General features: G+C 38.6%; 1 protein-coding gene across 1 annotated transcript; it reads left to right on the plus strand.

Annotated features, from left to right (window-relative positions):
* Nucleotides 1-9,253: 9,253 nt before the first annotated feature.
* On the plus strand, nt 9,254-17,604 carry LOC147283813 (uncharacterized). Its single transcript, XM_086245592.1, has 3 exons — nt 9,254-10,941; nt 16,160-17,061; nt 17,258-17,604. The coding sequence occupies exons 1-3, from the start codon at nt 9,254-9,256 to the stop codon at nt 17,602-17,604; spliced, it is 2,937 nt and encodes a 978-aa protein (XP_086101718.1).
* Nucleotides 17,605-17,766: the final 162 nt, after the last annotated feature.

The raw sequence follows: 17,766 nt of genomic DNA on the forward strand, positions 1-17,766 counted from the left end.
AAGCACATATTCACAACATATAATGTGCGCCCCTAAATTTTTTTTAGAATTTATTTTAAAGTCTTTGATTTTTTTGTGATTTTTCAGAATTTTTTTGAATTTATTGTATTTTTGGTGCATTGTTTTAAACTATTGTTAATTTATGTAATTTATTTGAAAATATTAGAAAAACAAGGAATTTACTTGAAAATTGATGGAAGAAAAATTGTGAATTTGAAGTCATAAAAAAATACTACTAATTGAGATAAGTCGATAGGATTTTTTAACATTATTCAGAGCTAGGGAGTATTCTGGTGAATTTTGAGATGTTGTACGTTAGGGTTTATATAGACACATCAATCGGACCAACAAGAAGGGACCATATATGGATGTGCAGCGATGTCAGAAATTTCCACATGCTGACAAGTGTTTCTTAATAGGACGCAATAGAGAAGATAACATGTCACCCTAGCCAGTTGGGGTGCTTTGGTTGGCTTGTTCGCAAATGACGTGCCATTCGGCATGTCCTGATTGGCCAGCTTCGTATGACATGTCACATATTTCTGTGAAACAACTCTAAACGGTACATTTTTGTACTCTCTAACTCGTTTTATTCAACACGGGTCTGCTAGATCTCTGCGTTGACCAGATTCGCCCAAAAGCTACCTTCGAAAACTTGAGACTTGAAAACCTATATTAGAAGTTTCAAAAAGCGCATCCTACACCTTAATTATTAAACCCAAAATTTCTACCCTAAAAAATCTTTGGTACATTTCTTTTGTACCAATACGTTGTTTTATATATTTTATTCCTACCAATTTGTGGGTTGTTAATTATATTTTGGTTGTACCAAATACGTGGATTGATATAGTTTGACTATAGTCGTCTATACCAATACGTGGAGGGAAGGGTAGGGTAGGGTAGGGTAGGGTAGGGTAGGGTGGGGTGGGGTGGGGCTGAATCTAGTTTTTATTTATTGATTGGGATAATTTCAATTTAGTATCTCCATTTTTCTCCAATTTTCAATTTAATACCACATGTTTCAGTCTTATAATGTCATACCATATGTTTTCATTTTATTGTAATGTTGTAGCTCCATCAATTCCAAAATTAATTAAACAGTTAAAAGCTAACATAGGGTCCATTAACTCAATTAATCTGCAAAAAATACCCCCAGCTATACCATGGAATGGTGTACTGGGTCACATGAATAACCCGAAAAACGATGAAGCTCATATAAGTGAATGTTCTTTTATTGTAATGACAGTAATGAAAAACAATTACAGTAATAACATATATGTCATTGTTACATAATTTTTACAAAGACAATTTTAACCTTACTTAAAATATTGCAAAATCCTCTCCTAATTTAGGACCTGAATCTCCTTTTAATAAGCCATCTCTTTCCTTCCTCTAATCTTAATCTCAACCCTTCAACCATATAAATTTAATTCGATGAACAAAAACATATTTTTGAAAGAAAAAAGAGAAATAAATCCTTATTCGTGTTCTTCTTCATCTGAATTTTCAATGACATAAAAATTAAGTTTCTATCAGATTTCCTCTAACTTCCAAATAGCCTTTCAGTCATTATATCTCCATGGATCCATTGATAAGATGATAAACAAATGGATTCCAAGAACACCAAATAGCATTCCAGTCATTTTTTCTCCCTGGATCTATTGATGAGATGATAATCAGATGGATTAGTGGAAGGAGGTCGCCTCCACTCTATCTTTGGACTATGGAGTCCTGATTGGTCGATCTGCTAAACACATGAGTACTCAAAATCATGGTCACGTTTCTATTGGGTCTACGGAAGAAAATCAGCATTTGATCTCTATTTATAGAGCTCAAAAGGAAAAATGGGCACTATATGAGTTAATTGGCATGTGTGTCCAAGAGGAAGAAAAGAGTAAGAAGGAAAAGGCAGTGACATTAGTGAATTTTGTGAAGAAAGCCAACACTAGTAAGAAGGGATTCAAAAACAAAAAGCAATTCTTGAAATCAAAAGGTGCACCAGATATTGCTAGCAGCTCCAAATCCACTTTTGATGGCCTCAAGGCAGTGAAAACAAATAAGTCTAAGTGTTTTCACTGTCACAAGCATGGCCATTTTAAAAAAGATTGTGACAAGTGGAAGGCTTGGATGATTAAGCAAGGTAATTCTCAGTGCTTCTACTTAGAAGTTAATTTAGTTGATTCTCCTATTGATTCTAGGTGGATTGATTCAGGCTCACCCATTCATATTGCAAATTCTTTGCAGGGTATCACAAGAAGGAGGACACCAAGGAAGGATGAAGTCAACATTAAAGTAGGCAATGAGATGCAAGTAGCAGTCAAGGCTATAAGAGCTGTTAGCATTATTAGGATCTGGTTTTGTTTTAGATTTGGATGAAGTTTTTGTAATCCCATCATTAAGTAGGAATTTGATTTCTGTGGTTCAATTGGTTAGGAAGGATTTTGAATTTTCTATCAATAAAAGTGGTTTGCAGTTATTTTATGATTCTTCTCTTTTTGGTAATGCTATCTTGCTAAATGACCACTGGAAGCTAATTTGTTCTGATGATATTTATGAAATTTGTGCCTCTTCATCTAACAAAAGATCAAGGGAAAAAGAAAACTCATCTGTTTTATGGCATAAGAGATTGGCACACATATCAAAAGAAAGGATGAAAGTTTTAACCAAGGAAAACATACTACCTCAACTCGATTTTTCTGATTTTACTGACTGTATTGAATGTATCAAAGGAAAGACAACCAATGCCAGTAAGAGAGGAGCAACCAGAAGTCAAGAACTGCTGGAGATAATACATAATGATATATGTGGTCCTTTTCCATGTAAAACCATCTGCAAACACTCCATTTCATACTATTTATAGACGATTTCTCAAGATATATATTACAGTTTATATCTAATCTCAGAAAAGTCTCTGTCATTAGAAGCTTTTAAGATTTTCAATGCTGAAGCTGAGAAACAATTGGGAAAACAAATAAAAATAGTTAGATCCGATAGAGGGAGAGTTCTATGGAAAATATAGTGAAGCTAGACAGCATATGGGTCCATTTGCACTTTATTTACAGGAAAATGGAATTAAGGCCTAATATACCACACCTGGAACCCCTCAGCAGAATGGTGTTGCTGAAAGAAGGAACAGGACACTAATGAACATGGTCAGGTCCATGATGTGCACTACTGCATGGACTTCCAAAACACTTATGGGGAGAGGCATTAAAGACTGCTAATTATGTGACCAATCGAGCCCCAAGTAAAGCATTAGACAAAACTTCTTTTGAGTTATGGATAGGAGAAAGCCAGCATTACTACACCTACATGTTTGCGGCTGCAAGGCTGAAGCAAACCTATATAATCCAGAGGCAAAGAAACTGGATCCTAAAACCACAAGTGGTTTCTTCATTGGATATCCAGAGAAATCTAAAGATTATTGTTTCGATTGCCCATCTCACAATTCTAGAATTGTTGAGACCAATGTAGCAAGATTCATTGATGAAGCTACACCATTAATAAATGAGGCTGCACTAAGTGATTTTGAACTAGAAGACCCTACTGGCGAAACACAGAATGATCATATAGAACTAAGCCTATCAATGCCAGATCATGATGGTCTTGCACCAGAAAATCAGCAAGTCATACAGACTCAACAGACAACAGTTGTTGAGTTAGTTCAAAATGTAGTTCAGAATGAAATGGAAGCACAACCAAATGAAAACCTTGTCGAGCAACCATTAATGGAAGTGACCATAAGACATTCCACTAGGAAAAGAAAACCTGCTTTGTCAAGTGACTATATTCTATACCTACAAGAAGTTGAATTTGATATAGGAGAGGAGACTGATTCGAGAAATTTCTCACAAGAATTGAATGATGTTAACTCTGCAGAATGGAAGAAAGCAATGCATGTGGAGATCAAGTCAATGTAAGAAAATCAAGTGTGGGAGCTGACTAAAGTACCTCATGGCTTAAAACCAATTGGTTGCAAATGGATTTATAAGACAAAGAAAAATTCAGATGGAAGTGTAGAAAGATACAAAGCCAGACTAGTTGCAAAGGGTTTCACACAGAAGGATGAAATTGATTACAATGAGACTTTCTCACTTGTATCAAGCAAAGATGCTTTCAGAATCATTATGCCATCGGTTGCACATTTTGACATGGAATTGCACCAGATGGATGTCAAAACTGCTTTCTTGAATGGAGAATTAAAAGAAGAAATTTACATGGCACAACCTGAGGGTTTTACAAAGGAAGGAGATGAACACTTAGATTGCAGATTGAGAAAATCCATTTATGGATTAAAACAAGCTTCCAGACAGTGGCACATCAAATTCGATTCAGTTGTCAGTTCATATGGTTTCATTGAAAACTCATCAGATGAATGCGTATACTTAAAGGTGAGTGGGAGTAATTTCATCTTCTTTGTTCTCTATGTAGATGACATTCTACTGGCCAGCAGCAACAAAGAATTATTATATGAGACTAAAGCATTCTTGTCAGATAACTTTGAAATGAAAGATCTTGGAGAAACTTCGTATGTGCTAGGAATAGAAATTAAGAGAAATAGGAAGAAGCATTTACTAGGGCTGTCACAAAAAGCTTATATTATGAGAGTTCTTAAAATATTCGACATGTTAAGTTGCAAACCAGGTGATTCCCCAATGTCAAAAGGAGACAGGTTTAGTAAGGGACAATGTCCTACAAACCAACAAGAGAGGGAGTACATGAAGGATAAACCCTATGCATCACTTCTTGGGTCTGTTATGTATGCTCAGACATGTACTAGACTTGATTTGGCTTTTGCAGTTGGCATATTGGGTAGATATCAAATTAATCCAGGACAAGCTCACTAGGTTGCAGGGAAAAAGATACTTAGGTATTTGCAAAGAACAAAGGATCACATGCTAGTGTATAGAAGAATGAATGATTCGGAGCTTATTGGATACTCAGACTCAGACTTTGCAGATTGTGCAGACACCATGAGATCGACTTCAGGATATATTTTCTTGTTTGGTGGAGCAGTTGTTTCTTGGAAAAAAGACCTTGACCACCACTTCTACTATGCAGGCAAAGTATGTGGCAGTTTATAAAGCATTTGTACATGCCATATGGTTGAAAAATTTTATGCTGGAGACAAAAGTGATAGGTTGTGTAGAAAAACCTATAAAGATCTATTGTGATAATAGTGGAGCAGTGAGTTTCTCTAAAGACAACAAAAGGACATCCAAATCTAAGCACATTGGAACTAAATATCTGATGGTTAGAGACAATTTTAAAGCTGGAGAGTTGCAGATCGAGTATGTCAACACACAAGATTAGTTGGCAGATTATTTTACTAAAGCTATGCTAGTTGGAGTGTTCAAACATCATGTGACTCAAATGGGAGTATTTGAGAGTCTGGATGCTCCAGTTCAGTGGGAGCTTTAAGGACTAGTGAGAGTTATCTGTTTTTAAGTTTACTAATTTCATTATGTCATTTCAGTTATTTTCTGCAATAAATTTACAGTTTAAGAACATTACTATTATAGTTTTCAATATGATTATTGGATTTTGAGTTATAAGTTATATTGCAATCGAGCTAAACCAATCATGATTTCAGTATGATAGCTCAATTCTAATATATATTGGTTGTCAGTTTAATTTTAAGTGTTATATATATAATATATATATTTATATATATTTATATTTACATTCTGGTATTTAGTATGCATACCTATAATCCATGCCATTGTCATTTAGATAATGCAGACAGTGATGATAAGCACACTGACAGTGTGCTCATACATATGAAGTTAAAAGGATTTTGTTTAAAGCTTGACAAAATCATTAAGAGGACCAGGTTTATGAATTTGGCACAGTTGAAAGGCACAACTGTCTTGTGAACCAATTTTTAGTTTCATGTTTTGTGAATGACTTATGTGGGGTACAATTTTTGAAATTAGTGGTTCTAAGTTGTTTAAGCAATTTAATAGCTTGATAATTTCTCATAGTGATCTGGTGTTTAGAATTGTATTCTGACAAAGTTGATTTAAGTCTCATTTGATCAATATACCCAGCGCAAATGAAGGTTACTTGCAGTAAATTAGTATGGTACATAAGTAAGAGAACAATGATAGTCCAAGTGGGAGAATATAAGAAATAAATGGACTTGCTCCTTGTTCTATTCGGATACTAACAATGCTAATAATACTTCAGAGCCAAGTAATAGGAGTATTGATCAAACAACATTAGGAAAAGTCCATCTAAGTCATATTCCTAATTAGAATGGGATTATGATGACTTAGATACTAAGCTGCCCTATACTATAAACAAGGCATTTATTAATCAGTCATATATTATATAGAGTTATACTAGGATTGAACTATATATAGATACCTTAACGGGAGGATCATGTTTTGATAAGACTCTATATAAGGCTCAAGTCCCTGGCCACATAGCGGATTTTATTAAGCTATTTGGTACTCTGCCCCATATCCAGTAAAGCATTGCAGAAGGCTGTGTTGGTTGGAAGGCTTGTGCTCTAGACTTCAAGATACCTGCTGCAGACGATATGGCTTCATCAGGTAAGTTTATTCTCACATGTGGTATGTTTATGCAATGGTTATATATAATTGTCCAGTGTCCTTATGTTGTGTGTGCATATAGAATATGTATAAAGAACTTACAATCTGATCTCAACCAAACCCATACACCCCTTCGATCTAACCAGACCCTCTTCCTCACTCAGCCTTTCTCTCTCCACTCTTGTCCCCTTCTCTGTCTACAAATTAACTCAGTTTCATCCGCCAAAGGTAATCAACCAAAAAGGCAAATCAAGGTGAATGACCAAAAAGGCCACACACAACCCCAATAACTCGCGATGGCAAGCCAAATAAAAAAAAAAAAAAAACCTCTGAGACAAAACTAAAAAAATTGACAGGAAATGTAAAAAATCGTAAAGGAAGTGTAAAAAGTGAGGAGGGTGAAATGACCAAAACGGGCCCAACTAACTCCACTAATTACAATGGCAAGCGACTTAAAAAAGAGAGAGGGTCAAAACAGACTTTTCAGTGTACAGTTTAGCTACAGTAGTAGCCTTCAGCGCATTTAGTATATATACTTTAAAATTGAGGTACCAACTTAAAAAATATAATATAATTTTGTGATACTAAAATAGAATTTGCTCTAAATTAAGTTAATATATAATAATATGAAATTTCTAACACGGGTTTTACCAGAGAGCTAGCTGCCCTACGATCGAGCTTGTGATTTTAGAGAAAGACTGCAAAAGAGGAGAAAAGCAAGATGGACATGGGAAAAACATCGCATTATATGCTGATGTGATGAACCGCGTTATATGAGAATGCGATGAAATATCAATAGCAGTGTTTTCAGACGCAAAAACATGACGCGAGGCGTTTTAGTCATAGAAGGCGAGGCGTAAGCCTCGAAGCGTTAAGGCGTAAGCTTTTCGGGACATATTTTTTATAATAAAAAAATTATAAATATATATATAAACATATATAAATAGGTAAATATATATATACAGGCTCCTTCTATTGAGGTATACCTTAACTTATCTATGTTGAGGTATACCTTGTTGGGGCCCACACGAGTCGTTTTATGTCGATCCGAACCGTTCATTTTTTACATCTCCATTGATAGATCATCTTTGCAAAAAATTAGCTAAATCGGAAATCATTTGCTTATCTAACTTTGATCAAATAAATGGACGAACCAAATATTTTCGATGAAACCGTCCATTTGTTTTATCAAAGTTAGATAGACAAATAATTTCTGATTTGATTGATTTTTTGCAAGGATGATCTATTAATGAAGATGATCCTTGCGAACGGCTCGGATCAACACAGAACCACTCATGTGGGCCCCAACAAGATCATACCTCAACATAATAAGTTGAGATATACCTCAATAGAAGGAGCCTGTATATCTATATATAAAAGTATATATATAGAACATAAGACCCAAAATTCAAAAAAACTAACTAAAAAATAAATTGAAAAACAAATTATTAAATATGATTCGAACACAAGACGAAGTAAAGAAGCAGTGCCTTATGCACTAGACCACCGAACTCTAATATGTTACTGTCCCATAAATATATTTATACCTATACTAGCTAATATTATTTAAGATATTAGGTTAACTTATTAAAGGGAGAGGCTCTGTTGCCGATGAAAAAGTGTGCGGATGAATGATGGTGTAAAATCTTGGCCATTAAATTTAATGAATGGCTTAGATTAAAAAATACAAAACTTAATTTTTTTTCCCCTCACCCGTCACACCCCCTCCCTTTCTCTTTATGTTTTCTTCTTCTTGCGACCTCACCCAGTAACCCCATTTCTCTTTATTTTTTCTTCTTCTTCTCGCGACCTCACCCTCTCTCTGATATTTATTTTCTCCGGCATCCTTCGTTCTCTCTCTCTCGGCGTCTGGGGTGGTGAATGGTCAAGACACCGTTGGACAAATCCTCGATTCTCCCTCGTCGTTGATCGGATGAACAAATTGAGGGCACCAATGGACTCACCGTGGCCTGAGAAAGAAAACCTAGTGGTCACCGCCTTAATTCCGCCGGAGAACGGCCGATCGACGCCAAGGCGATTGGTTCTGTTTTTGTTTGATTCTGCCGGAGAACAAATCCTGCGACGCCGTGCGCTATTGGCCGTCGCCTCGCCCTAAAGCGCGCCTGAGGCGCGTTTTTAAAAACACTGATCAATAGTCTAGATTCAAAAGCGAGGCACAACGACTTGAAAAGCTAGCAATTAATGCATAGCGTGTTCGACGGCCCCTCCACTAAAACGCACCTAGCTTTCTGCTGTCATTCACACCACGAGCTGTTCATATTTGTTGCTTCTTTGTGCTGCGCGCCAAAGCCTCTAATTTTTTGAGCTTGAAGTTGCTTGAAGTTGCTCTTCAAAACAAAGGCCCACTACATTCTTGACTCAATACTTGTGCGTACGTGTTGATTCCTTAAAGGGGGAAATTATATATATTATGTGTAACCTTAAGCCTTAAGTCAAGAAAGGGCCACTATTTTTTGACTTTAATGCTTCTGTGTGTCGTTTTTTTAACTAGACATATAGTACTGTTTTTAATTTCTGCACAGGTCTTTTGAGTCTTAGGTCTGACTCTGACCAGGAGGTTGGCCGAACGCGCAAAGACTACAGAGCTACTACAGAGTACCCACCCCTTCAGTATTAACGTGATCTACTTCAACTATATAACCTGCATGTAGTGGCTTGTGGAACACAACACAAAGATGGTAAGCTACTATTTTTGTCATGTTCTGTGTTTCATTTTCCTTTTGTTCTCATCAGCATGTTGTGGCTACAGTGACCTTGACGCACTTTTGAAGCTCAAGAACAGCATGATTAATGGACCCAAAGGATCAGGGCTGGAGGACTGGGATGATCACTCTGCTCAGTACTGCTCCTTCTCTGGAGTTTCATGCGACCAGCAATCACGAGTGGTTGCTCTTACCCTCTCCAACAAAGGCATGTTTGGGTCGATTCCGCCTGAGATTGGGCTGCTAAACAAGTTGGTGAACCTCAGCATCACTGCCGCAAACTTAACAGGGGGGCTTCCCATGGAGATGGCCAATCTGACTTCTCTAAAGTTGTTGAACATCTCCCACAACCAGTTGGGTGGCAAATTTCCTGGAGAAATTACGCTGCGGATGACGGCGCTTGAGGTTGTCGATGCCTACGACAATAACTTAACTGGGACACTTCCTGTCGACATCGTCAATCTCAAAAAGCTGAAATACCTTAATCTAGGCTGGAACTACTTCACCGGAAAAATCCCAGAGAACTACTCCGAGATTCAGAGCTTGGAGTTTTTACGCCTGGACGGTAACTCTCTCACCGGAAAGATCCCGGCGAGCTTGGCGCGGTTGAAGAATCTCAAGGAAATGTGCGTCGGGTACTTTAACAGTTTTGACGGTGGAATTCCACCGGAGTTGGGATCGTTGAGTTCACTGCAAGTGCTCGACATGGCAGGCTGTAATCTCAGCGGCAAGATTCCCACGACTCTGGGCCTTTTGAAGCATTTGCACTCGTTACTTGTACAACTTAACCGTCTCAGTGGTGGCATACCTCCAGAGCTTTCGGGTTTATCGAGCCTGAAGGTATTGGATCTCTCTTTTAATGAACTCACCGGAGAGATACCAGAAAGCTTTTCGGAGCTGAAGAACATTACCGTTATCAGCCTGTTTGACAACAATCTTTACGGTCCGATACCCAAGTTTGTCGGTGATTTGCCACATCTGGAGGTGCTTGAGCCGTGGAACAACAACTTTACCTTCGAGCTACCGGAGAGTCTTGGCCGGAATGGCAGGCTTCGAGAGCTTGATGTTTCAGGGAACCACCTCACCGGGTTTATCCCACGGAATTTGTGCAATGGAGGGAGGTTGGAGAGTTTGATTCTGGTGGATAATCATTTCTTTGGGCCGATACCAGAGGAACTCGGCCAGTGCAAGTCGCTCAAGAAAATCCTAATGATGAAAAACACACTCACTGGGACTATCCCTGCTTGTATTTTCATATTGCCCAATGTTGCCATGATTGAGCTGAGTGACAACTACTTTTCTGGCCAACTTCCAACGCAAATGTCTGGGGGCTCACTCGGAATCCTCATCCTTTCGAGGAATCAGATTTCTGGAAACATCCCATCAGCCATTGGAAATCTCAAGAATTTACAAACACTTTTCCTAGAGATGAAGAAATTGTCCGGGGAAATACCAAAGCAAATTTCTAATTTAAAATTGCTGTCAACAATCAACATCAGCCTCAACAACCTTAGCGGTGAAATTCCGGCTTCAGTTTATGATTGTTCCTCTCTAACATCCCTTGATTTTAGTGGGAACAAATTGGTTGGGGAAATTCCAAGAGGCATAGCGAAGCTAGAACTAGCTCAATTTCTTAATTTCTCTAGAAACAAACTCACGGGGCAAATACTGTTGAGCAGAGAACACCACAATAACAAAACAAGGAGAGACCAGAAAAATTGGACAAGGATGCAAGGTCAAAGTATAGAGATAGCAGACACACAACCTTTAACGTGGTTCGGCTTAGCCTACGTCCACGGAGCAGCATGAACAAATCCACTAATTTAAATGGAGATTACAAAATACAAAATAGCTCTAGGCTATTACAACTGGCAGCAGTGCATACAAAGTAACAATCAGAATAACAGATGAAGAATCAAAAACAGCTGCTGCACCTTGTTTTCTTTTCTTAGCAATCGCCCAACAAACAGTGCAAAGAGGAAGGAAAGCCACGTACTATCTTCAGCAGACCCTCTCTTTGGTCTCTTATCTATTCTCTCTGTTTTTTCACTGAAGCAAAAAGCTTCTTTTTGTCTTGATAAGTTGCTGCCAGCAGTACCCCAATGGTTCCCATGTAGGCCCACATAAAAGACATCAAATGGGCTTGCAAATTAAGCCACAACCCATAAGCCCAAACTGAGATATAAATCAACAATCTCCACCTTGGCGAAATTTGCACAGAATACAGAAGAGCTGAATCACAACTCAACAATCAATACCTCCATCAAGTTCTATGCTGCTCATCAAATGCATTCAAACATGCAGGATATGTGCCAAGTTCAAGCAATGAATGAACTTGGCAGCACCAATCACCTTAGTCAACATATCAGCTGGATTATCAGCAGTAGCAACCTTTTTAAGAGTAATCTTCCCTTTAGCCACAATGTCCCGAACAAAATGAAAACGAACATCTATGTGCTTGGTTCTTGAGTGATGGACTTGAAACTTAGCCAAGTAAATGGCACTTTGGCTATCACAATGAACCTCCACCTGCTTTTGATAAATCCAAATCACTAATAAGTCCACGAATCCAAATGGCCTCCTTTATGGCTTCTGTAACAGCCATATACTCTGCCTCTGTGGTTGACAAAGCCACAGTGGACTGCAAAATAGACCTCCAGCAAATAGGCCCTTTAGCCATAGTAAACAAATAGCCTGTAGTAGACTTCCTCTTGTCCAAATCACCTGCATAGTCAGAATCAACATATCCAACTACAAAGTTCTCAACACCTGACTTTTCTCTCTCAAAACACAAACCAACATCTCTAGTACCATGGAGATATCTCAATATCCATTTAGCTGCCCTCCAATGCTCTTTACCCGGATTTTGCATATAACGACTAACCAAACCAACAGCATGAGCAATATCCGGTCTAGAACAAACCATAGCATACATCAATCCGCCAACCAGATTAGCATATGGAATATTAGCCATGTGTTGCTTATCTTCATCAGTCTTGGGAGACAATAAATCACTCAATTTAAAATGAGGAGCCAGAGGAGTAGTTACAGACTTGGTGGCGTCATTGACTCCAAAGTGTTGCAGCAATTTTTCCAAATATTTCTTTTGAGTCAAACACAGCAAACCTTTTCCTCTATCACGAGTGATTTCCATACCAAGGATCTTCTTCGCTTCACCAAGATCCTTCATTTCAAACTCCTTATTCATCTGTGCTTTCAATTTCTCAATCTCTTTAATATTCCTTGAGCCAATCAACATATCATCAACATATATCAACAAGTAGATGAAAGACCCATCATGCAGCTTCTTGAAATAAACACAATGATCATATTGACTTCTCAAATAATTTTGGCCTTTCATAAAATCATCAAACCTCAAATACCATTGCCTTGGAGATTGCTTCAACCCATATAATGATTTCTTCAACTTGCAGACCAAGCTCTCTTTTCCAACTAGCTTGTATCCATCCGGCTGAGACATGTAAATCTCTTCATCTAAGTCGCCATGTAGAAAAGCCGTCTTGACATCAAGTTGCACTAATTCAAGGTCAAATTGTGCAACAAGAGCTAACATAATACGAATGGAGGAATGCTTCACAACGGGAGAAAAAATTTCATTGTAATCAATACCTTCCTTTTGTGCATACCCCTTTGCAACCAATCTTGCTTTAAATCTCACGCTTCCTTTTTCATGGAGACCTTCTTTCTTGGTATACACCCATTTGCAGCCAATAGTTCTCTTGCCCTTAGGCAATTGAACTAACTCCCATGTTTTGTTTTTTTGAAAGAGAATTCATCTCTTCATCCATAGCCTTGCTCCAATCTCTCTTTTCTGAACTCCTTATGGCTTCTCTGAAATTTGATGGAATTTCTGCATTAATAATGGGCAAAGCAAATGCAACATAATCATTATACTTTGCTGGCTTTGTGATTATTCTTCTTGGTCTACTCGTAGCAATAGATTCTTGAGGTAGAGGCACTTGGGCTGGAGCTTGACTTTCATCTTGGTCTGGAATTGCAGCTTCATCTTCTTCCTCTTCTTCATCATCACTTCCAGTCACTTCAACTTCAGTTTGGGCTGACTTGGAAGTGACAGAAGTGGTCTTTTCAAGCTCCACCTGTTGAACAACTCTCTCATTTTCCGGAGATGCATCACAAGCAGTCTCCTTGTTGCTTCTTAACATACTGACTTCATCAAAAATCACATCTCTGCTTATCACCAATTTCTTCAACTCTGGGCACCACAACCTGTAACCTTTGACACCACTGCTAAAACCAACAAAAATAGCCCTTTTGGCTCTAGGATCAAGTTTTGTTTCAGTCACATGAAAATAAGCAGGGGAACCAAAAATATGCAAGGAATCATAATCAAAAGCAGGTTTTCCAGACCATACCTCAATGGGTGTCTTCCCTTGAATTGCAGCTGAAGGCAAACGGTTGATTAGGTGACAAGCATAAGTAATTGCCTCTGCCCAAAATGACTTGCTTAAACCAGACTGTGCCAACATACATCTCACCTTCTCAAGCAAAGTTCTATTCAACCTTTCAGCAACCCCATTTTGTTGTGGAGTTCCCCGTACAGTGAAATGCCTAACAATGCCCTCTTCTTGACACACTTTAAGAAAAGGATCAGAAGTATATTCCCCACCATTGTCTGACCTCAAGATTTTAATTTTCTTCCTAGTCTGATTTTCAACCATTTTCTTCCAATTCAAAAAAATATTTAACACCTCATCTTTGTGCCTCATTGTATAAACCCAAACTCTTCTAGAGTAGTCATCAACAAAAGTCACAAACCAATGCTTACCACCCAATGAAGCTGTCCTTGTAGGACCCCAAACATCTGAATGCACATAGTCAAGAATACCTTTAGTCTGATGTATGGCAGTACCAAATTTAACCTTGGTTTGTTTGCCCAAAACACAATACTTGCAAAAATCAAGGTTACATAATTTGGCTCCTTTTAGCAATCCCTGTTTCACCAGCCCTTGAAGAGCTTTTTCACCAGCATGCCCAAGTCTCATGTGCCACAACTTGGTAGTGTCAGAGCTTGAACTACTAGAAACGGTGGCTGCTCTACCTACCACAGTTTTGCCCTGCAAAAAATACAAATTTTGCTGCCTGGTTCCTTTCATCACAACCATAGCTCCTTTAGTAACTTTCAAAGCACCATTAGACATATTAATATTGAAACCATTTGCTTCCAAAGCACCCAAGGAAATCAAATTTTTCTTAAGATCAGGAACATACCACACATTGGATAATTCTTTAACTATGCCATCATGAAGTTTCAACTTGATTGTTCCTACTCCCTTTTTATCACATGAAAAATCATTACCCAATAAAACAGTTCCCTCACTTTCCAGCTCCAAATTAGAAAACCAATCCTTATTTGGACACATATGATGAGAGCAACCAGAATCCAAAATCCATATATTAGAATCATAAGCAGGAGAAACAACTAGAGCAAACTCAGATTCATCATCACTAAATACAACATTAGCATTAGTAATTTTTTTTTCTTGTTCTCCAACTTAGGACAATCCTTTTTCCAATGGCCTTTGTTATGACAAAAAGCACATTCATCTTTGTCTAAACTTCTTCTATTCTTAGAATCTCTTCTCATACGAGATTGAGAATTTTTTCTGCTGTTAGACTTCTTCCTCTCATTGGATCTACCTCTAACAACCAAAGCATCTGAGGTACTATTTTGTTTATCCTTATGCCTAACTTCATGATTCATCAAAGCATTTGACACTTCTTCAAATTTAATAGTGTCCTTACCATAAATTAATGTAGTGGCCAGGTGATCATATGAGTCAGGCAAGGAATTCAACAATATCAAGGCTTTATCTTCGTCCTTAATATCCTCATCTAAATTCAACAAATCAGCAATCAATTTGTTAAATGCATCAAGGTGATGAATCATTTTCGTACCTTCTTTGTACTGGAAGCGATACAGCTGCTTCTTCAAATACAAGCGGTTTTCAATGCTCTTCGTCATGTACTTGTCCTCCAATTTTTGCCACAACGCCTTAGCCGACGTCTCTCGCATTACAAAATACTTCTGAGGCTTAGCAAGACACAACCGAATAGTAGAGCATGCCAACCTATTCATTTTCTGCCAATCAGGATCACTCATAGTAGCTGGTTTCTCTTCCAAAGCCATGTCCAAATCTTGTTGAGCCAACACATCTTTCACCTCACACTGCCACATTCCAAAGTTATTTGTTCCATCAAATTTTTCAACCTCAAACTTTGCATTTTGAACCGTGGCTCTTGCCACCTGAGTATTGTTCTCCCCTTGTCCGTCAGCCATCTTTGTGAATCAGATCTAAACCCAAGCTCTGATACCAATTGTTGAGCAGAGAACACCACAATAACAAAACAAGGAGAGACCAGAAAAATTGGACAAGGATGCAAGGTCAAAGTATAGAGATAGCAGACACACAACCTTTAACGTGGTTCGGCTTAGCCTACGTCCACGGAGCAGCATGAACAAATCCACTAATTTAAATGGAGATTACAAAATACAAAATAGCTCTAGGCTATTACAACTGGCAGCAGTGCATACAAAGTAACAATCAGAATAACAGATGAAGAATCAAAAACAGCTGCTGCACCTTGTTTTCTTTTCTTAGCAATCGCCCAACAAACAGTGCAAAGAGGAAGGAAAGCCACGTACTATCTTCAGCAGACCCTCTCTTTGGTCTCTTATCTATTCTCTCTGTTTTTTCACTGAAGCAAAAAGCTTCTTTTTGTCTTGATAAGTTGCTGCCAGCAGTACCCCAATGGTTCCCATCTAGGCCCACATAAAAGACATCAAATGGGCTTGCAAATTAAGCCACAACCCATAAGCCCAAACTGAGATATAAATCAACAAATACCTGATGAAATCCCCCTCATGACAGGCCTCAAAAGTTTGGATCTCTCTTATAACAATTTCATTGGTAGATTCCCAACCAACAATACTCAGTTTCTGGCCATCACATCGTTCCAAGGAAACCCAAATCTCTGTTTGCCAGGCAACGTTTCATGCCCGTACTCCACCTTGATTACCGAAGCCGGACACCATCATAATACGTTTGGTGCTTTCAGGCTCGCTCTAATTATCATCATTGGATTCGTTGCTACAGTTCTCTTGCTAATAGTTTTCACCGTTTACAAAATTAGAAGGAGAAAGATTCTGAACTACTCTGAAACTTGGAGGCTCACTGCCTTCCAACGACTGGATTTCAAAGCGGAGAACGTCGTCGATTGTTTAAAGGAAGAGAACATTATAGGAAAAGGTGGCGCTGGGATCGTCTACCACGGGATGATGCCAGATGGTCTTGATGTAGCAATCAAACGACTGGTCAGACCAAGTACAGGACGGATGGATTACGGATTTTCAGCCGAAGTCAAAACGCTCGGACGAATCAAGCACCGAAATATCGTGAGGCTGTTGGGGTACATGTCCAACAACAAGGACACCAACTTGTTATTGTACGAGTACATGCCTAATGGTAGTTTGGGACAACTGTTGCATCGCGCAAATGGAGGGCATTTGCAGTGGGAGAGGAGGTATAAGATTGCTGTGGAGGCTGCTAAGGGATTGTGTTATCTCCACCATGACTGTTCGCCTCTTATTATACACAGGGATGTCAAGTCCCATAACATCTTGCTCGACTCCAACTTTGAGGCCCATGTTGCTGATTTCGGGCTTGCTAAGTACTTTCAAGGAGCAGCAGCAGATCATGGCATGTCTTCACTTGCTGGTACTTTTGGTTACATCGCCCCAGGTCCGTAATCTCACAATTCAGGCAACTTGAACTAGAATAATATTATTTGCACCATTTTTATTACGAAATTATTAGAAAAAATGGGACTCATTTATGTGAGATCCATTTGTATTACAAATTTAATTCAAATCACTTTAGTACATAAGCTTGCATCTAGATTATGAAATGCTGTGTGTTCCTTTGATGGTACCAACAGAATACGGTTACACTTTGAAAGTGGATGAGAAAATCGACGTGTACAGCTTCGGTGTGGTGTTACTGGAACTAATAACAGGACGGAAACCAGTGGTGGACGTGGAAGAAGAGGGGGTGAACATAGTATCTTGGGTGAGGAAAACCACATCAGAACTCCCTCAGTCGTCGACCAGTGCATCATCAGTACTAGCAGTGGTGGATCCGAAGCTAAGTGAGTACCCATTGGAAGTTGTCGTACACCTGTTCAAAATAGCAATGATTTGCGTCGAGAATGACAGCTCCGCAAGACCAACGATGAGGGAAGTCGTTCACCTGCTTACTAATCCTCCAAGCACACCCAATTTTTAGGTTTATATGTTTTAGGCTCTGAACTAATATTTTTGAGTAATGGTAGTGTAACAGAAGTTTAAGGGCATATATGTTATGCTCAAGGGCTGATAGAGTGATAATGCTGCACAAATAGGAGTGGTGAGTTTGTTTGTGGGCTTTACTAAATAAAATAAAATAAAA

Source organism: Dryas octopetala, chromosome 5, assembly GCF_963921425.1.
Source record: "Dryas octopetala chromosome 5, drDryOcto1.1, whole genome shotgun sequence".
Classification (NCBI taxonomy): domain Eukaryota; kingdom Viridiplantae; phylum Streptophyta; class Magnoliopsida; order Rosales; family Rosaceae; genus Dryas; species Dryas octopetala.